This window comes from Tachypleus tridentatus, chromosome 6 (genome assembly GCF_004210375.1).
Source record: "Tachypleus tridentatus isolate NWPU-2018 chromosome 6, ASM421037v1, whole genome shotgun sequence".
Lineage (NCBI taxonomy): Eukaryota > Metazoa > Arthropoda > Merostomata > Xiphosura > Limulidae > Tachypleus > Tachypleus tridentatus.
In genome coordinates this window covers 21,279,961-21,303,168 of record NC_134830.1, presented here as the reverse complement: position 1 = coordinate 21,303,168, position 23,208 = coordinate 21,279,961, and the positions used below count along the sequence as shown (strand labels likewise).

The window sequence follows — 23,208 nt, the reverse complement described above, 5'->3', positions numbered from 1 at the left end:
TACCAACGAATAGTGGGATTGACCGTCACACTTATAATGCCCCCACGGCTGAAAGGGCGAGCATGTTTGGCGCGACTGGGATGCGAAGCCGCGATCCTCAGATTACGAGTCGAGTGCCTTAACCCACCTGGCCATGCCGAGACAGATTTGGAAGGAGACATAAAACAAAACCTTAGACCTTACAGAGTGTAGAAGTGTAATTTACTCGAAAAGCTATTACGTAAATTTGGATTTTAAGTTTTTTTTAAAGTATGACTGGAAAATATAATTACAAAAAATACTTCAAAACGTTATCTTCTGGGAATACATAAACCTAAATGATCGGATGAGTTGTGAATACTTAGGAAGCGCGCTAATTAAATATGCTGTTTAGAGAAGAACTAGGAAAAGCCAGTAACACAAATTATCATAGTTCATATTGAGACGTTTGATGTATGCATGATTTGGTTTGTTTGTTTTTAATTTCGCGCAAAGCTACTCAAGGGCTATCTGCACTAGCCATCCATAATTTAGCAGTGTAAGACTAGAGAGAAGGCAGCTGGTCATCACCACCCACCACCAACTCTTGGGCTACTTTTTCTCCAACGAATAGTGGAATTGACCGTCACAATATAACGCCCTCACGGCTGAAAGGATGAGCATGTTTGGTGCGACGGGGATTCGAACCAGGCGACCCTACGATTACGAGTCGAACGCCCAAACACGCTTGGCCATGCCGGGCCGACCTGTTTTGGTAGGTATGTTTTAGTAATGGGTCACAATCCACTCGACTGTTGTTCTTTGGTGTAAGGTGGATTTTGTCTTGACAGTGTCAACATTACTTACTAAGTTTATGAAAATATACGCATTCTGATAAAAGATTTTGCACTTTGTTTCCCTATAGAGTTTGTAATATCTCTTGTTAAATTTTAAAATAATGGCACCACTTCTATTAGACTCATAATGTTCTAATTCTAAATATTCTTTGGATTGAGAAACAACATCAACATTTACAGAACATGCAATTCGACAATATTTAGTTTGTGTGTTACAGTCCACAACTCCAATGACCCATAACGCTAAAAACCGGATTTCAATATCAATATTTGAAATAGCACAAATAACCCATTGAAGAGGTTTGCGCTACAACAATTAAAGTAAGACAAATAAAGACTTTTTTTATTGAAACGTCCAAAACACATTTATGTTGTCAGTTCTTATGTCTATATATCTACCAGTTCTCGGTCACTATGGGAAAAATGTTATTTGTAACAAAAAGTTACGTAAATAATTAAGAAATGAGGATGTACGTTTCGTCGAAACCGATTAGGATACAATTACGACAATATCATTTGATATATTGTGCATAAGTTATAATTAGAGAAAAGTGTATCCAATCATATTCAGTTGATTTTATGACTTCAGTCGATGTTACAAATAATTTCGTATATCATTTATTTTACTAATTGTGTGCATCGAATACAATGTTTGGAATAAATAAGCATTTGAAACATTTTCTAAACAGAAAAAACTAAACAAACTGAAGTCTTGATGATAGAAGCGATATAGTTTGTAATTTTCAATTAACTCACATAAACGCTTTGAGGAAATGTGGTAGTAGGTTAAATTCGTTTATAAGAATGACGTTTATTCGATCTCAGGTTTCTATCTGAGATAAGGATTGCAAAGTTTCTTGATACGCAGAAAAATTAACTCATATAAATAATCGGCGCTACGTTTTCACGGCAACGGTACAAGCTGGTATGTTACGCGAAAAGTTTCGTAGAGCTAAACAGTATTCGAGAAACCTGTGAAATTGGCGTTGCAGACTGTATTGCTACGGCTGAGTAATCGATATTTACCGGTAATCAGCAAGCCTCCCTTTTCGCCTGTAGTGGGTCTTGGTATGGGAGTTCTCGTGCATACTGCGAGGATCGAGCGACATTCGTGCAGACCCTGGGTTGCTGTCAAGGTAACCAACGATCAGATGTCTACAGGAAAACATCACTTGTAGTCCTATTTGGGCAAAGCGTGATACTATGTAGAAAGCAGAGACGCTTTTGAATACAGATATCAAATTGGGTAAGTACAAATTATCCACTTAGGGTTCGTTTAACTTTCAGATTTTAAGTTAGATCTCTGTTTCGAGACGAGAAGAGGAAACCATGAATATAGTTCAAAATCTAATTTTAATTTTAAATTCTTAAACACAACCACAAGATCTGATGTTAAATGTGTTAATAATTCGAACTTTCGGTTTATAACAATTCAACAACTGTCTCCCATATGGTACATCAAATGTCCAGAGTAGCGTGAGGCAGTGTATGTTACTCTCAGCCAGGCCGTTGTTCTCAATGTTTCCTGGAAACTGACGTAGTATTTGGCATCAAATGCTTTTGATAATATTTAGATACTGCGTTACCTTTCATTATGAGTTCCTCTCACGGGTGAATTCTTAATGAGAAGCTGGTTTCATACTGTGAAAGTTCAGAAATCCTACAGTATAGACGCTCCTAAGTCTTTAAGAAGGCTTATAAAATTGTATTGGTTCTAGGTTTCCTGTAAATCTTTTTCATATCCGTCGTTATTATTATGAATGGTAACAAGAATAGAACGAATATACATCTAAACCTGTAAGAGGTTGAAGCCTTTATGTTGGTTTCATGAATGATAAAGATCTTCTAACAGACATTCCCCTACTCTTAAAAATGTAAAAATGAGCATTTTATTCTGAAGACGTAAAGTACCATTAAATAAAGTTTACGCTCGAAGTTAAAAAGTTGGTGTAATGTTATCATAACTAAAAACTTTGAAATACAAAAATAATTTTAAATCTTAAAGATACTTAAGAAATTGCTATTAGTTTATTTAGTTTGAATACCCTTGAACATAAAAATAAGCTTAATTGTTAAAGATACTTTGTTTGTTTGTTTTGGAATTTCGCGCAAAGCTACACGAGGGCTATCTGCGCCAGCCATCCCTAATTTAGCAGTGTAAGACCAGAGGGAGGGCAGCTAGTCATCACCACCCACCGTCAACTCATGTTCTACTCCTTTACCAACGTAAAGTGGGATTGAGGGACACATTATAACGCCCCCACGGCTGAAAGGGTGAACATGTTTGGTGCGGCGGGGACTCGAACCCGTGACCCTCAGATTACGAGTCGAACGCCTTAACCCACCTGGCCATGCCGGGCCTAAAGGTACTTAAAAGTGGTTATTTTTACACTAAATCCTGGAATATTAAAAGGACATGTCTAAATTTTAAACTTTGGTGTTGGTTTTATTTAGACGGAAATTTCAGAATATTAAAATGCACTCAGATCTTTAAGATGATCAAGAAGCACGTGTTTGTCCTATAAATACTTATGAATACTGATAAATACGAAATACGGGTACAATTACTTCACAAGAAACGTTAAAATATTAGCGTTTCCTTTAGAGGAAAGTTAAAACTTCTTGACAAAAAAAACAATGAGGTGTTAAGTGCACTAACGAAGTTTATTTAGGTTTTATGGATGTCCAACAACAAGAAAGTAGACACTTGGAAATCTTTAGAAAGGGTCGGAGTTTGTTTTTTTCTTTTTATGAATGAACACAGATATATCCGTGTTCTTATTGAGGTAAAAATGTTTGTATTCATTCTTGCAAATCTATAAAATTCACATATGTCCAAATCTTTAGAAGGGAGTGCAATAGTTGTTTGTATTTGTTCTGTTAATAGTAAAAATAATGAAACTTAAACCCTCCCATATGTTTAAGGAAATTAATAAGTTTTTGTTCGTACTATATACATGGTCAAAATCCTCAGTAACAGACACGTCTTCATTTCAGTAAGTTAATATGTGTTGCATACGTTACTGAAAACAATGAAACTGAGACAAGAGGTTAATAAATTTGTATTTGTTGTAGGTTGATTGGTTGCATTTGAAATTAAGCATATAGCTACGCAATGGGCTATCTGTGTTCTGCCCACTACGAGTATCGAAACCCAGTTTTTAGGGATGTGAGTCCGCAAACATGCCGCTGTGCCACTGAGGGGGGCATATTTGTTGTATACGAATACTGAAAACCCTGGAACAAAATACTTATATCTGTAAAGGAGGTTCATATCTTTTGTTCATTATATACTAATGTTTGTGATATGATGTGGAGGTTCACTTACTTTTCTTAAGTAGATTAATCATTTGGTATTGAAAACTTTGGTAAATTGGTTTACTTCATAACCGTTAAGAATAGAAATAAAGCTGTTTCATTTAGATTGAAAACTGTTATTTTCTTATACTAAAACCCCTGAGGTATACCCAAGCGCATCTGTATATGGTAAGTTAAGTCATGTCTTTACAAGTCACACAGGGTCAATGCTTTCGAACTTCAGTTTTAAGTAGCAAAAGCTGATGAAAATGGTGACTCCTGTCACGTGGACTGCATCCCAGTTCGTCATCACAGGTTCACTCCCGACCAGCAGTTGGTACTCACTGTGTTGTTTGGTAGGCCGGAGCAAGTGAAGTGAAACTTTTGAGACGGCTTGACTGGTAATGAAAAGCTTTATTATAAATGCACCTGAGTATGACGAAATCTTCCCGAAACGTCGTACATTTATAATAAAGCTTTTCATTGCCAGTCAAGCCGTTTCAAAAGTTTAATTTTTTAAAGTGAGTTTCCCGTTATCAAGTGAAATAAAGTTTCACCATCACAACAGCTTGCCAGTTTTTCGGTTATTTTTTTCTGTATTACATGTTTTATTTGAAATGGCAAACGTAATAGTCTAGTTGAAGATTGTTTAATAAAAAAAAAAAAAAAAGTTTCGAAATTACGATTATATGTTTATGTTCGTAAATAAAAATGGTTTGTGTTCGTGTGTTTTGTGTGTTTTTCTTATAGCAAAGCCACATAGGGCTATCTGCTCAGCCCACCGAGGGGAATCGAACCCCTGATTTTAGGGTTGTAAATCCGGAAACATACCGCTGTACTAGCGGGGGGCGGTTTGTATTCATATTTTCATTAACTCAACGCCTGCTAAGCCAGCAAATATTAAAATGGCAAAATTTGTTTGTTTGAATTTCGCACAAAGCTACTCGAGGGCCATCTGTGCTAGCCGTTCCTAATTTAGCAGTGAAAGACTAGAGGGAAGGCAGTTAGTCATCACCACCCACCGCCAACTCTTGGGCTACTCTTTTACCAACGAATAGTGGGATTGACCGCCATATTATAACGCCCCCACGGCTGAAAAGGCGAGCATGCTTGGCGCGAAGGGGATGCGAACCCGCTACCTTCAGGTTACGAGTCGCACGTCTTAACACGTTTGGCCATGCCGGCAAAATTTGATTTGGTCAAAAGTCATTAAACGTGAAATTTTCCTTCTATCTTTTTTTTTTTCTGTAACCCCCCAGTAACACCGTGGAATATCTGGAACTTAAACTCTAGAATCCGGGTTTCGATACCTCTGGAGGTAGAGCACAGATAGCCCATTGTGTAGCATTGTGCTTTATTACAAATAAATTTTATTGTGATAGAAATGAGTAAATATTTTCATTTCGTACGAATTGCAAAGTTGTCTGTAGATATTTTTATGTAAAACTAGAAAAACATATTTAGGTAGTTACTACGAAAAAGTTTTATCGAGGCGGAATTTATGGTAATAAAGCATCTCTGTATATCTCATTGAAAACACTACTTAAAATCTATGCAAAGTTTCAACTTCGTAATTAGATTCTCATTGGTTTAATTATTTTCAGCGTAACTCTAAGTTTCACAACAGTTATGTTTCCATCAAGAATCATTTTGGGTAAATCAATACACAATTTAACAGTCAGTCTTGTACTCTTTGCAAACTTTCACATTTTATGCTGTTTTTAAAAACTATGCCACTCAAAATAATTTATTCACCAAACAGAACTTAACGAAACACATTGGTCATTTAAACTACAAAATAATTGTAAGAGTACCAAACGAAACTCTTGTTGTTTCTGAATGCTCAAATCAGATTATTTAATTTTTCTTATAATACTTAAATTATTTTGAAAATTGTGGAGTCCACCACTATTGTGGTGGCTAGTTAGGTCTTGGAGGAGCGTCTCTTACTGTATCACTTAGTAACTGTATGCTTAACTAAGCCTAACACTCAATCAACATTAACCATATTATATATAAAGTGTAAAATCAATGACAAAGCTCTTGCGGAGATTATGTTTCAGTTGCTTGGCAACCGAATACATAAACAGGCGTGTTACTGCTCTTTCCTTTTTAATTAATTAGTTGCACAGAAGAAAGCACGAGCTTTAGACGATGCGCCTTAAATTTTTTTTTATTATGGAATTTATTAATTTGGTTCAAAATCCTGACAAAACTCTTAGGGTAGTGAGTGCTGCTGGTAGTTAAAAATTAGGGAAAAACTGTTACAGATTCATTGGAGTCTCTAAACCTGGGAATTTATCACATATATTTAAGTTACCAATGCTTTCAGTGCGTTTTTAAAAATGATGGTTTTTAATATAATACAATTATTTTCAAAAGAGTGTAATTCTTTATGCTTAGAAATGCAAAATGACAAGTCTTCAAGCTCTGTCGTTTCGACTGAAACACTAATATTTTCGCATCCAACAAGGCCTGTTGTTTTGGTTTCATGCTCCAAAGTGTTAATATCTTCTTAGATCTGATTGTGTTTGATTGTTTGTTTCTTGTGTAGAACACATTTTAGTTCTTGCTTTCCATTTTCAGTTGTTGTGTTTTTGTTCTTAAATTGTACTCCGGTTTTACAATTCATTTCGTTAATCTACAGAGAATTTTTCCAACACTTGATTGAGTCGTTTAATGGTTATATTTTCCAGGAGCGAATCGTTGCAGGCCGTTTTCACGTTTGTTTGTTTGAATTTCGCGCAAAGTTACACGAGTGCTATCTGCACTAGCCGTCCCTAATTTAGGAGTATAAGACTAGAAGGAAGGCAACTAGTCATCACTATCCATAGCCAACTCTTGGGCTACTCTTTTACCAATGAATAGTGAGATTGACCGTAACATTATAACGCCCCCACGGCTGGAAGGGCGAACATCTTTGGTGTGACAAGGATCCAAATTCGCGACCCTCTGATTACGAATCGAGCACCTTAACCACAGGGCCTTGCTGGGCCGCCTCTTTCCTTTTGACATAGATAACCTTTGCAAAAGTGCGCTGACTCTTTGCAAAATTATTTTGTTCTGAGGTAGATAATTTTGAGAACATTAGGTTGAATCGTTTCATAAATTATTTTTTCCTTATATATATGATTCCATAGCAGTGGGATACTTCCATATATGACTGTTTTATGGTGATATATACAGTTTTAACAGCAGTGGACTGAATGGTTGCATGGCTATTATCTCCTGCTATAGAAAATTGTGACAGTATTTATAACTGTTATATTCTCGATCCACTTCTTTGCTTAAACAGAATTAACTTAACGATCTATTACATATTTAAAGGAAACTTCTACATTCTTCAAAACATCTTTTATTGAAATATTGTTTATTAACACATTTATCTCATACTAATACCCCTCGAGGTGGATTCTTGTACGTGGTGAAAGAACCTCCCAGGGAAGGTTCTATCTTTTCAGTTTACCTCCCCCGGGATCTAAGCAACCACGCATATGTTTGTCGTGCGTGGCGAACCATGAAGGGTAGGAGAAAATCATGGTGATTGAGGGGTCCACCTACAATACACCACTTTGACGAGTGACCCCTCAGGGTCAAATTGCTGGTTCTGTTGGGCTAGAAACTACTGATTACCAGTGTTGGGCGTTCTTAATGGGCGTTATGAACATTCTGTCTGATGATAGTGTTTGAGTATAGTGCTCACAAAATCTTGGCTTAGCTACAGTGTTTTTGTTTGGCATTGTACTGTGTCCCCTTGTGGGAACTGAATCTTTCTCATTGTAATATGGATCCCTCAAATCAAAATTTAAAAAATAAAAAAAGAGCTAATTGGTAAGCGACTACGTTTAGAAGCCTCTGAAAAGCAGTCTCCAATCCATTTCGCACCTGTACTTTAATTTCTTGAACTATTTTATTTGTCTGACAAACCTTTAGGGCAAATGTCTCCCCTCTTTTTATTCAAAACAGATTAGAGGGAGTTATTGGCTCTCCAAAGTCTGTCAGGAGGTTAAGTTCTGACGACATATTCGTGAAAACATATACACCAAAACATATCAAACTCCTCCTGAATTCTAAGGCCATTAGGGATATACTCATTGAGGTTACTATCCATGCTAATTTGAATTACTTACGAGGAGTTATTTTTGAGAGGGATTTGAAGAACATTTCTAAGTCAGAGATCCTCGCTGGTACCTCAACCAAGGAGTTTCTGTGGTATGACGCATCTCCACTAGTGAAGAAGGAATTATGCTGCCTACCAATGTTCTTATTTTGACATTTACATTGGCACATCCACCTGTTACTGTAAAGGCATATTATCTGTACCGTAAGGTATGGCCATATATTCCCAACCCTCTCAGATGTTTCCGGTGTTATATATTACACCGATATAGAATGCTCTTTAACTCATCGTTCACTTGCGTAATATATATCATATGTTTCTGTCAAAGGTATCACAGTACGATGAAATCCTCTTGAAATAATCCCAAACATACCAAATCTCTAGTTTATTACTGAGTTTGTTATTTTGAGTTTTGGTATTGTTGAATGTTTATTTAAGTACTTAAACTTTTTTTTACAATTAAAATTTGTGCACTTGAGAATAATTGCACCAGTGACTGAAATGTCGCACCTGCTTTAAAACAATGTTTTTATTTTACTCTACTGTAAAAGCTGAAGTGAAATGAAGGGGCCTGAAAGATTTAAAATCAAAATTACTGTCAAGTTATCGATTGATTGAGCGATAAAATCTGTAACTTGTATTGAGGCAAACATCTCGACGAAAACTATTATAGATAGACAGAATCGTCAAGTTATCAAACCACTCAGACTTACAACGCTAGAAACTGGGTTTTAATACCTGTGGTGCGCAGAGCACAGATACATCCCATTGCATAACTTTGTGCTTAATTACAAACCAAACATGCAACGGCCAGGCACAGCCTGGTGGGTTAAGGCGTTCGACTCGTAATCTCATGGTCGCGAATTCGAATCCTTGTCACACCAAAAATATACGCCCTTCTAGCCGTTGGGGAATTATAACGTGACGGTCAGTCCCAATATTCGTTGGTAAAAGAGTAGTCCAAGAGTTGGCGGTGGGTGGTGATGACCAGCTGCCTCCCCTATTGTCTTACACCGCTAAATTAGGGACGGCTAGCGCAGATAGCCCTTGTGTAGCTTTGCGCGAAATTCAAAACAAACAAACAACTTATTGAATCTCTACCAAGTTTGCCCCCCGCTAGTTCAGCGGTATGTCTCCGGATTTTCAACGCTAAAATAAGGGGTTCGATTCACCTTTGTGGACTCAGCAAATAGCCCGATGTGGCTTTGCTGTAAGAAAACACACACAAACACACTCTACCAAGTTTGTTATAGTTAGATAGAATTATCTTGAATTTATTATTAACTTATCACATCTCCATTAAACTTAAAATTACTAAATACAATATTTTAACGTGTTTCACAATGCATTAAAAAAAAGCTAACATGTCTTCGCAGTGCAATCTCAACGTGGCCAATTTTGACACCAGAAAATTCGAGAAAAATACAGGAAAATTCCAGATTTGTGTATATTATTGATTGGAACCTGTAAAAAGAGTACCTTTATTCCAAATTATTTGTAAAGTGGTAGAAACAAGGTTAAGGAATTGACCAAAACCTTTATTTAATTTAAAACTTGGTAGGTGTTTTGGTTTTAAAGACCTTTGGGGAGACACCAAAGGCAAACCAGGGCGCTCAAAAATTTCTGTTTCTCTTCAGCCCCGCGCATGAAAAAAGGTTAAAGTCATCAGGAATTGAAGGATAAATACTTGGTATCTTAGTGACTCAATAGATTTCTGCTGGACGATTTGGGGTCATTCAGGGGTAGTTTCAATGAAGGCCAGAGAGTCGGAGGAGTAAAGAAGGAATGAGCTAACTTGAAGTGAGGAAAAAAGTAACAAGACTAATGTAACGAGCAGGGAAAGACAAAGAGAGTAGGGTAGGGAAACGTATTAACTTATAACGAGCAGGGGAAGACAAAGAGGGTAGGGTAGGAAAACGTATTAACTTATAACGAGCAGGGGTAGACAAAGAGGGTAGGGTAGGGAAACGTATTAACTTATAACGAGCAGGGCAGACAAAGAGGGTAGGGTAGGAAACGCATTAACCCATAATGAGCAGGGCAGACAAAGAGGGTAGGGTAGGAAACGCATTAACCATATAACGAGCAGGGTAGACAAAGAGGGTAGAGTAGGAAACGCATTAACTTATAACGAGCAGGGGTAGACAAAGAGGGTAGAGTAGGAAACGCATTAACCTATAACGAGCAGGGGCAGACAAAGAGGGTAGGGTAGGGAAACGTATTAACTTATAACGAGCAGGGGTAGACAAAGAGGGTAGGGTAGGGAAACGTATTAACTAATAACGAGCAGGGGTAGACAAAGAGGGTAGGGTAGGGAAACGTATTAACTTATAACGAGCAGGGGTAGACAAAGAGGGCAGGGTAGGGAAACGTATAAACTTAGATCCTGCATTAAATGAAGGCACAGGGTAACGGATCACCTTTTCAGGGCCTAGGTAAAGAAATACTCAAAATTTTGCTGTGGGGTAAACGGGAGAACCCCGTGAAAACCCACTTTCATGATCAGGGCGCCAAATAATCTACACTGACCGTGCCCTGGATAGCTGGGGAATTTACATCAAATAATTATGGAGGGGCTAGACATGGCTAATCTTCATTGGAGAGAGGCTGTGCTTGTTGGAGCTTAGAAGATAAATATCTAAGTGCCAGCGAGCATCTTTGGTTCGCTTGTCTTTCCATTTCGGCAAGTCTCGACCAAAACATTTTTGCCATAGGGGTCTGTCGTAATGATTCACATACTGAATCGAAGTCTTGGTCAATTGCACAGGCTTGTGATAATCTTGGTTTCGGTGGATGTTGTGTCTGAACTTGTATCGGTAAGTTTTCCGGGTATTCCTGAAATGTCTGGGAAAATTTATTTCTTCTGGGCAGTTTAGTTTGATTAGATTAAGAGATGGTAGACGGTTTGTCTGTCATGGTTGATTTGTCCGAACAGGTAACTTGTGTAGTTTGCATCTGGGAAAGCGTTTTCGAGCGAAGAGAAATAGATAACGTCTGAGTTAGTTTGTTGAGATACTGTGGCTTGTTGTGTTCCTTGTTGTTGACAATAGGCTGTGGGGGATGGATGAGCAGAATAGATGACACGTTGGGTGGCGAAACAGATTCTGGTTGCTTGAGTAACCTAGGATTATTTGAGCGACGGTGGGGAGGTTCAGCACTAAAATGGAAAATGTGATAATAGCAAACATTACGCAGAATGGTATCGGCAGAATGTTTGGTGGATTTCGAGAATATCTGGTGCACGGTGTATATCACGGACTTTGTTTGGCTCTCAATGGCGTGTTTGACTTCACTTGGTTGAATGGAGTGGTGAACTCCTCTCAGGAAAACAGCGAAAAGGTTAGTAGGGCTCTTGGTAGGTGAACATTTAATATTAAATTGGGAATTCCATGGTTTGCGAAAATATGATAGGTCAGCAAGCGTTGACGGCTGGAGGAGAATTCTCCCTTGGCAAAGAATTCGCGTTCTGGAAGGGTTTAAGGAGGCGCCAGGCTTAGCCTGCACGATAAACGTGGCAATATGAATAGGCGACAGTTTGGGTGGCAGGCCGTCGACGATTACCGGCGGGACCGTTGGCGAGATTGGCACAGCAGGACCAGGTAATGAGAACGTCATGCTGGTATAGCGGTGGGAGAAAAACATGTCTGACTAGCTCGGTGTCAAAGCTGATAGTGAAAACCTCGGACTTCAGCCCGACCAGACCCAGCCCTCAGAGCCAATCCTTGTCCCGAGATTACGGATCCATTTTGCCGACTTCCCTTACCTACATTGTTCTATTGTCGTTTCGGCCCCAAGGCCTCTAATTATTCGCTTTACCAGATGAGACTGATCGAGCACCAGCCATCCTATCAAAGTATGGTTTTATTTGAACTTTTGACCACTAAAATGACCAGAAATGGGTGCATCCCAAATTTTTATGTATCTGAATGTGACCAGTAAAAATTTAATCTTTGTACCAAATTCCATGTAAATTGCCCAATATACAATGGAATAGTTCTCAACAAATCCCACAATTATATATTTTATGGCATCTTGGCCTCTCATAATGAATAAAAATTGAAAAGACAACAAATTTTATTGTCATTGTACAAGACTTGTATTAAAGTATTTTCATACCAAATCCCATGTAAATCGGTCAAAAGGCAACCATGTAATTTACTCAAAATCTCAAAGTATGTTTTTCACTTCTGTACCACGCTGGTACAGCGGTAAGTCTACGGATTTACAACGCTAAAATCAGAAGTTCGATTCCCTTAGTTGGGAGTAGCAAATAGTTTGATGTGGCTTTGCTATAATAAAACACACATACACGTTTTTTTTAGTTCTGACCCACTAAAAAGGCTTAAAATAAGCAAATTTAACTTCTCATAAGTCATTGTGTTGGGTACTTGAAAATTTAGAATTGTACCAGTTTTCATCTTGATTGCTATAAATGCGATCATACAGAAACTTAAAATTTACATTTTGGGTTTGCTTTACCTTTGACCTCATAAAATCCTTTAAAAGGCATAAATAAAAATGAAGGATGAAGCATGTATAAAGGACAGAAATAATGTTGATCCTCCATAGACCCAAAATGATTTGTCAGTTAAAACGTTATGAATAAAAGTAAGTAGATGACCAAGTAACTCATAAAAAAGGGTGCTCTGCAAGATGCCAAACTTTTATGTAGAGTCTAATGCTTTTTGAACATCAAAAAGTAGAAACAAGATGCCCCTATTGAGAAAGGTTTCTCTGATTGGCATTTTAAGTCGAATAAGGTAGTCCGTGATGCCTGCAGAACCCAAACTAGGTGGGTGAGAAGAGATGCTCGACGCCAGTAACAAAACAAGACGAGCATTAATAATCCTCTCCAACATCTTATAGATACAGCTAACCAAAGCAATTGGTCTATAATTAGAAGAAATTTTGGAATAATTTTTTATATTTATAGAAAGCACTCAACCACACGAATGGAAAATCTCCTTTCTCCAAATTATGTTTTAAAACAACCTGAAAAAGAGCAAGAGAAATCACTGTGAGATGACACAGAATCTCACACTGAATATAATCAGACCTAACTGATGTGCTACCACATTGATGTAGATCTGTCTTAAGTTCTACCAGCTTAAATGTTCGATTGTGGTCATAAGAAAATTGGTTAAAAATAAGGTGGTGATCACTTACTCATGATTTGATGTCCAAAATGGCAGGAAAAAAGATGGATGTGTTGGAATGGCGTTGGTAGCAATTCCTTGGTCAATTAATAGTAAAATATAAAGAGAATGGGAAGCATATTCTTCAGTAACATTTCAAATCTTGTTCAAAACAATCTTTGAACTACTGGTGGAAGAGATGATGAAAATAAATGTCATCCAATGTCCATTACGATTTTAATTTTTGACGTGCTGGACATATGGAAGAACGTTCTCAAGAGCCAAATGATTGGGAAGAGTGGGATATCTTCCGCAGACATCCTAGGCCCGTTAGTGAGTTTTCCATTCCAATTACCTGTCAGAAGTTCACCATGGGTAAGACTACTGTGGCGTACATGTGGAGGTTTTAAAAATCATACAGACAGCTGTCGAGACAAAATAATCTATTATTGTTTCTGTACAGTCACTGATCGAAGGAAGGTTACCAACAGCAGAGTATAGCTCTGAAAGAGTAGTGAAAAAGAGCCAGTCGACCTGCCCAAACTTTTTCCATGGTATATAAGTCAGATGGTATTGACCACGATTTCAGGAATTAGTGCTTACCCTTGGTGAAAAATAAGGAAGTGAGAGGAACAAGGGAATAGATAAATTGCAACAAAAGTTTGACTTGGGGCATGAAGACAAGTGTACAATACCGTATTAAAAAAGAAAAAAACTTGTGATTCAAAAGTATACGTTGAACAGATTGACCATTACCATCAATTTGGCACCACTTCAGAGCGGACTGTGTCCATTAAAATATCACAAAATGAAGAAGGGAGAAAGTAACCGCTTAACAATATCATAAAAGTCCACTTGATCGGAGTCTCCTCCTGGCAACAGGTAAGAGGAACAAGTTCTGATGGCACATCCAATTGAAACACAGATGGCAACAACCTCCAGAGATGTGTTATGTTTAACAGTCAGAATGGGTGTGTGCTAGTCATCCAACAGCATTGCGTCCTCATGAACGTCAATACGTCACACAATCTGTCTAAGAAAAATTATAGTATTTGTAGGTCTAGAAAACATCTCCTATAAGAATGATAAAGATGATAAAAATCAATCAAGGTCTTAATGTAATTTGAATTAGAACAGAACTGAGGAAAAACAAGACAATTATAAGTTTCGCAAATATATCATTTATTACGACCGTGGTTTCACCAGTAAAGGGAACATCAGTTGCAGACTGAAATGTTTTGTAGCAGGGTTTATATGTACGTTTAAACAAAGAACCAAACGTAACCTTGACATTCTCTAGGTTCAGATGGGGATTTCGAGAGCACTGTACCAAAACACATGAATGAATGTTTAGATCCTACTGTACAAGCATACCCTTTCCTGGAAGAACCTCTCAACACCTACAGGAATCAATGTCAAGTAGTAAATCCTTTTGAATTCATCATCAGTTTACCAAACCAAACATGTTATAGCTAAATATATTTCTTCTTAACTTGTCTTCAATTTGCCAAAGTCTGTAGCAAACGTATTACATCCAAATAAAATTACAGACTTTTCTTTAATTTGTGTTAAACTTTTCCACAGTGGCTTGCTTGTAAGCTTACGGAGTTCTTAAGCTATTATCGGGAGTTCGATTCTCCGCCGTCTATAGAGCGCATATAGCCTTCAGTGGAGCTTTGTGCCATGAAAACAACTAAATTATCTGTATCTTAGAACGGCTGGTATGGGTATTAACACTTTTACTGATAAGCAAAGAACAACGTTTCAACCTTCTTAGGTTATCTTAAGGTTAACAGTTTTTATTTTGTTTTTTATTAACCTGAAGATAACCTAGAAAGATCGAAACGTTGTTCTGTCCTTATCTATAAAAGTGTTAATACCCATACCAGCCGTTTTAGATATATTTTTATTTCAAGTTGGTTTCTCGTCATCAAGAACTAAATTATCTGCTCTCATATAACACTCGTGTAACGTTAAGCGAAGATATGAAACAAACAAGTTCAAAATTATTATCATATTATTTATAAAAAATACCGTTCGTACTCTGTATTGGAATTTTACATTGCAAAATGATATACGTTTATGTTCCAACATCGTAAAGACTAAGTTACACAACTAATAGCATAATATGTCTTTGCAAAACAATTTGACAGAAATTATTATGGCATATCTCATTTTACTGTATGAAATTGCTGTTGTATACACTCAGAATTTGGTTATATAAACTTGTACCATAAGCACAAATTGATGCTTCAATTACAAAGTGAACAAAAAGTATCTTTGTTAAGCCTAAAGCTGACACAATACGAAGATATAAACTCATTTTTAACACTTTAAACCCTCTTCTAGCTACAGGAGAGCGAATGGAGTGATATTCTTCTACCTCTAATGTTTTAGACTCACAGAAATTTACTCCTAAATGTTTTATTTCATTTTTTCTCCCTGTTTGATAAATTTTAATATCGTATAAACATATTCCAACATCAGAAGTTAAGCCCGTGATGCTCAGAATTTCAATAGGGTTATAATTAATATTAAAGAGCATATTTCCATTTTAATTGATAGCAGCATGTACTTATATATATATAAAATATATATTTTATTGTGTTACGATACATATGAAGACCCAAGTTCAAAGCTTTTCTAAGCAGGTTTGCACTATGGATCATTTATAGCATACTTGGCATGACCATATTCTAGACGTATGGAGAATACTAACAACGTCTGATCACAGTACCTTACAGTATGGTATAGCATGAAAGTTAACAACTTGAGACCCACAGTACCACATCACATGACTCAGTGTAAAAGTTTACAATTTTTCGACAACATATTGTTACATTTTGATAAAACGTTTTGTAAAAGCGATAATTATATTTCAGGTATTTATAAAATAGCTTACTCTTTTAATCAACTTTCCGCCTTTAAGACTTCGTCAAATTATAAAATTCAAATGATAAAACTACGTGTAATTTTCTATTTTTCGAATCTGCCGTAACTTGCGGCAAACAACGTAAATATTATTGTTATTGTTTCACCATTGTTCTAATACTTTAATATAGTTAAGATACTAATTATACAACTATATTAACGTATGACCAATATTAGTTATAGGAAATATAAAAATAAAGAAAACTACAACATGTTTTATGATTGGTTAAAAAAACAACCAGAGAAAACCTAAGAAGCTGCAAACAAAAATCTAAAGTTGAAAGGATACAATGTTTACTAGCAACGCTAAAAACAAACTGCAAGACTATGTGATACTCTAGCGTAAGCTTTAAACTAAAAGTAATAATGTAAAGTATACTGGTACAACGTGTCGTTTTTTGAATGACGGTTTAGTTACGTGTAGCATCCATCGTCTCTGTTCGTTTATTCAATTTTTGTGAAAGACAAGAGGATATTATTACATGAAATAACTTTGTTTTATACTGTAACATATCATCTAACTGTGTCTATCTATATTAGCTACTTTGAAAGTGTTTCGTCATAACGTTAGATTAGACTATTTATACGTCACTTCTTTTCGCTTAAGATTTTAGGTGTTTTAAACATATGGCTGAATACCGAAGTTTATCGTTCTAGGCCAAGTTATAAAAACGTCTATGTGGCAAACAGTTTATGTTATACTTTGTATTTAATGGCCTTTGCATACCATAACGAAAGCAATATTATATATATGTTAGTTTGTTATAACCTAAAAACAAGCCGAAACAAAAATAAATTAAAAAATAATAAACAAAAACGCTGCACTAATTAAAAATATTCCAGGATACAAGTTTGCTTTTGGTTTGTTTTGAATTTCGCCCAAAGCTACACGAGGACTATCTGCGCTAGCCGTCCCTAATTTTGCAGCGCCAAATCTTGGGCTACTCTTTTACCAACGAATAGTGGGATTGATCGCCACATTATAACGCCCCCACGGCTGAAAGAGCGAGCATGTTTGGTATGACGGAGGAGGGATATAAGCTATAATGTGGAATATAAAATTATTTAGATATTGTACAGTTTGTAATAAATTACAAATGTCACTAATGTTGAAATACTGATACAAAAATTAATAGTTAAAGGATTTAATAAAGAAACTTTAAATAAAATTATTGAACTATTCTATAACAAATATAAGAATGTATTAAATAAATATAAAGAACTAAAAATTAGAGAAATTTTACTAAAAATTTCCAATAATTATGTTCAGTTATGAATGAGGTCATTTTACAGCTTGGAACTACTTTATGTGGATGTACACCTTGCCGCATATAAAATCTTGTTTACAGCATAATAGTCTCAATAGATTTAATAAATGGATGGTGGTTGGGTGCTATACTAGTTTATTTGGATAACTGGATGGGACTCTTAGTACTAGTACTATTCGTATTCTGGGCTACCAATTAGTGTCTTTCTACCATAATAGGGGCTGGAATGCTAACTTAAAGTGGTAAGGTTTTAACTCACTTACCCCCAAATGATAGTACCTTATTCTTCAATTATTTTTTCTTCTTTACTTGGGAGAACAGTCATCTCACAAGAACTGTCTGCAGGCAGTGAAGGGTGATATAGACGTGGGACGTTGTGGGCTTGAACAACCACATTTCGATCTCCTAATAACTATTTCTACACCTTTAATTTTATTTCTTTATGTGAGACTGGCAAATGGAGGTTAAGACTGATAGATGGTGTATCCCCATCGCAATGCAAGTCCTACTTCTCCATTCACCTCCAAAACATGGGATTTATTTTATATCCCACATTACACTTTATACTCTGGAATCTTTTTAATTAGTGCACAGTCTTTATTTATTATTTGGCCAATAGCGATGAAAATCTGATAAAATCTCTCTTGCTCTCCTGCACAGGGGACCGGCATGGCCAGGTGGTTAAGGTACTCGATTCGTAATCTGAGGGTCACCGGTTCGAATCCTTGTTACACCGAACATTGTCGCTTTTTCAGCCATGGGAGCTTTATAATGTTACGGTCAATCCCACTATTCGTTGGTAAAAAGAGTGTCCTAAGAGTTGGCAGTGGGTGGTGATGACTAGCTGCCTTCCCTCTAGTCTTACACTGCTAAAGTAGGGACGGCTAGCACAGATAGCCTCGAGTAGCACAGGAGTTTTTTAGTAGGTTGACTCATGTTTGAATAAAATATTTATAGTCTTTTTTTCTGTAGGTTTGTGAAACAATAATAATATGAAATCAATTGGATGAATTTTGTTTAATTAACAATCGGAAAGTGAACATTTTTTGCTATTATCAATATTTTAGCGACCTTATATATTTAGATAGAAGAACTTGTGTGATGTTTTAAGAAAAAGTCTGCTTTTTAAAATGGTTTTTGCCCTACCTTATATAAAAATGTTTATGAAATTCTTGGAAGAACCATATTATGAATCGCTATCGTGATTTTTTTTATAACGAGTTTTGGAATTTCGCACAAAGCTACTCGAGGGCTATCTGTGCTAGCCGTCCCTAATTTAGCAGTGTGAGACTAGAGGGAAAGCAGCTAGTCATCACTACCCACCGCCAACTCTTGGGCTACTCTTTTACCAACGAATAGTGGGATTGACCGTAACATTATAACGCCCCACGGCTGGGAGGGCGAGCATGTTTGGCGCGACGCGGGCGCGAATCCGCGACCCTCGGATTACGAGTCGCACGCCATACGCGCTAGGCCATGCCAGGCCTTTTATAACGAATATGATTTTTAAGTTTGTTGTCACATGCAAACCTGTAGAATCGGATATTTCTACTTAAGCCTGCTGATGATATCGATACAAGATATAAGAAAACTGCTGTTAAAGGTTTTTCACATTCAGTAGTTTAAACTATAGTGTAAGGTTTTAAATAGCTTCAAAGTTTTTATTTCACTAAAATTTGCTTCTGTTGAAAAATGAGAAATTTGAGTTATTAATTAATATAAAAATATAGTAAGAAGAACATCCGTGCGATAAAGTAAAAACCATATTACTGTTTAATTTCACTGTCAGTTAAACCTTTTACATTTATCTGGAAGCCAGTTATTTGGATGTGAAAATATGTTTCTTCTAGCGGTCATAAGTGAATTAGATATTTATGTTTATGGAACATAGAAACACAAAGTCTGTGGTGTGTTAAAGAGACACATATAATAAATAAAACTGTTATGCTATTTGAAATCACTATCTTGAGTGGACGTATTATTTAGTTTAGTGTAGAGTATTAAGTTAATTAGGAAGAAATTCAGTGTCTTCCAAAACATAATTACTTTTATAAATCGTTTACATTTTAATTAATTCAATAATTAAATCTACAATATTTTCCAACACTGGAGGTTGTTTTAATAATTCACAATTATTGAGTTTATTTCTTTCAAGAAAAATTAATTTAATGCCACATTTTATGAAGCTGGATGACGTAACTCTCGCGTTATCTGCAGGAAATGTGTTTCCAGCAAAAGTCTAATTTTTAAATACAAACATTTTAAAATTCTATTTTTTTATTTTATTTTATAAAGTAAACAGTATATATGTATGTATTAAACAATGTAGTGTAAATTGGATAATACAGTTCTGTGTACATGTTGGTTTTATTTGTAATTAGCACAAAACTACACACCTAGCTAACTGTGTTCTGCCCACCATGGGCAATCTGAACTCGGTTTCTAACATTGTAAGTCTGCAGACATACCGCTGTGCCATTGGAGAGCATATATTGGGTAACCTGGTATATACTTCTATTATATCTCACGCTTTTATTTCTTTGAAAATTTAACTAAAAATATATGTTTATATTTTATGAGAGAGAATTTGAAAAGTTATTTCTCTCGAATGCTTTTGCTTTTCTTACGATTAGTTATTTATGAGAATGGTAGATGTTCTATCAAAATCGATATATATGTATATATAGATACAGATACACGTATTTATATTTGATCTTATAGAACTATAGCGACATATGCTATATTTCCTTTTTTTCAAAAAGAATTTGTCGTTAAATATCTAAAAGAACGAAAAAAAAACACGTAAATATCGAGACTTAGTGTTGAAACAGTTTTAAAAGCATATGTATCTCGCATTCAAATTTTTAAAAATCGTGTTATTGTATGAAAATTAGTTCATTATCTCGATTGGATATTCATATATCTCTCATTTTGAAAAAGAGACCTTATTTGAAATTTGTATAACATTTATGCGAACAAATTTCTTCAAGTGAAAATTTGTTTTAGTCTATCTTTCATTGAACAAAGACGTGCAATGGGCTATCTTCATTATGTTAACCGCAGGAATCAAATCCTGAATTTAAAATAAAATTTATTCGTACTTTGTATTTATACTAAATGTCACTTACCAGCACTAACCTGCTACACCAGTGGATTGACTGTCACTATTATAATGCACCCAGAGCGTGAGGTGACATATCTTATAGTATCACACAGATTTAACCTCGTTGACCAACTCCGATATCCACAGGAAGAACTCTGCACGTTATAAAATGAATAATTATTAATGAAACTTAACATTATTTCACACATGCACACGTATGTATTTCTTTTCTGTATAAGGTCATTGTTTGAAAACATGCATCCAGTTTCAACCAATTCCTTCTATTCGCTACATAAATCGCAAATCGTATTTTTGGACAATTTAAAAAAACAAACAAACATAAATTCTTCTTATCTTACCTGGGATAAAAGTCATAATGATACAAATGTTGTTGGGTCTAACTTGCATCTGGGTCACTAAAGGCTTTTATTTTGTTTTTAATTTGCAACTTACGTTTCACGTAACAATTTAACCAGTTCAATGTAGCTGCATTAAGCCATGATTAACTAGGTTGTCTTTAACAGTAATACCTAAGTCGTACCTTTTAGTTAAAAAATCACACTCTTCTGCAAATTTTAACACCCTGTGTAAAATATCGACTCCTTTATTAAAACAAGTAATCATTAGAATACTGTATTTCGGTTAGATTTGCTAACTTTTGCGGTCGGTGAAATATTGAAATATTTGATTATGTTTGTCTTTTATCTAACTTCGAATTTAATATTCATTTATATTTTTAATTCAGAAATAAAATAGAAAAAGGTGAAAGACGTCTTCAAGATTATGTCATAGCTAATAGGTTTTCCTGTAAACTAGGTTTTTTAAATACTGAATGCAACTGATTTTCAAGGATAGGTACTACATTGTGTTTCTTATGCACGTTGCATCAAACAATGCTAACACTAACACCCTGTTTGTTGAATTAAATTTTGTGGTTCTTACGAGGTTTAATAAAAAAACAACAAAACTTCTTTGTATTTCATTTGATCACATATTTACTTATATTTATATGTAACTTATTCTCCAGAACCTTCAAGACCAGGATGGGTTGTATTTGTTCATTCTTTAAAGCACTAACATCTTACCATGGAATGCATCTCACACCTAGCCAGGTAGAGCGTCAACGCCTACAGAGGGCACGCAAGCCTCAACCGTTTCCCAACAGAGATTCTTCGTGTATTGGAACACTGGAGAAAGAGCACGATTGGCCAGGTTCAGGAATTTCATCTCCACATTCTCCTGTTCGACCAAAGCAGTGGAGTGAAGAAGACAGACTTTTAACTTTCTCACCACAGAAGCAAAAATTAGGAGACGGAGAACGCCAATCGAGTTTCAGTCAGCAAAAGTTTAAAACTCCTTTCTCTAAACCTGAATCATAGCGCGTGCAAAGTAAAAAAGCGGGAATTGCACCTTTTTGCTTTTAAGACGACAAATATTTGATATAATTTCAAGATTAAATCCTTTTGTTAATTTTTTTTTAATTGAAGTCATAATTATTTCATGAAATTCGAAAACTGTCCAGTTTAAACTGGGTGAGTAACGTATTAAAACTATGTTACAAAAATTGTTAATGGTACTTTGATGTTACTTCGTTAGTAAATCAGATGTGTAGAAACAGAATCTGCTTGTAGACAAATATTTTAGTTTTTGTCTGCTATTTGAGAAAAATTCTAATATTATACGCTTATTGTAACATATTGTCGCAATCAACTTCTGGTATCAAACCCTTGTAAAGCAAAGTTCTCAAGTTTTGACCTATGCAAAACTCACCTGTATCTGTATTGATTCATTTCTGAATTAAAAGACAAAGCAAAAGTGTGTAACAAGATGTTATTAGATAAAAATGGAGTTTGTTTAATAATCGTTAATGTAACTGTTTAGATATATGTTTATAAACGGCAGAACATGTAAAAATAATAAAATTGAACTTCCAAAGTTAACACTTGCAGCCATAATGTTGGCTTTGTTTAAACTCAGAAATAGTTAATTATATTGTTAGTAAGGTATATATGTTTTTAATTTTATATTAACTATTATCTCGGTGTTAATGGGTTAACGGGTTGTAATTAGTTCAATTTGGTATTAAAGATAAAATAAATATCATACCACATTCACAAGACTGAGAAAGCTTGATTTATTCTTTGATTTGTTACGTCATAAGGGATTCAAAACTTACACAATGATTTAAGGATCACGCACTCACACAAAAGCTTGTAAAAATTTAATCAATTGTTCAAAATCGGAGAAAATCTCACAATAAATAATCACACCAAAAATCTTCCGAATAATTTGCGAACGTGTAGGACAGAAAACTTTTATTTTCAATTTTTCAAAAGCTCAACTCTCTAAACATAATATTAAGAATATGTGTAACATTGGGAATTGGTGAGGTTATAATAACACAATATCTCTCATGTAGCGATGAAATAATGAGATACAAAAACAGTGCGAGTTAAAACTTAAAACATTAATAACAATGAGTACTGAGATGAAGGTATATCAAAATCACACGGTACAAAACTAGAAACTTATGATTAAA

The 23,208-nt window shown here is 35.6% G+C and overlaps 1 protein-coding gene across 1 annotated transcript; it reads left to right on the top strand.

Annotated features, from left to right (window-relative positions):
* The first annotated feature begins 1,855 nt into the window (after positions 1 to 1,855).
* Positions 1,856 to 22,780, top strand: LOC143252074 (uncharacterized). The gene is made up of 2 exons (XM_076503683.1): positions 1,856 to 2,061; positions 21,697 to 22,780. Exon 2 carries the CDS (start codon positions 21,713 to 21,715, stop codon positions 22,046 to 22,048), a length of 336 nt encoding a protein of 111 aa, XP_076359798.1. The 5' UTR covers positions 1,856 to 2,061; positions 21,697 to 21,712; the 3' UTR covers positions 22,049 to 22,780.
* The last annotated feature ends 428 nt before the right edge of the window (positions 22,781 to 23,208 follow it).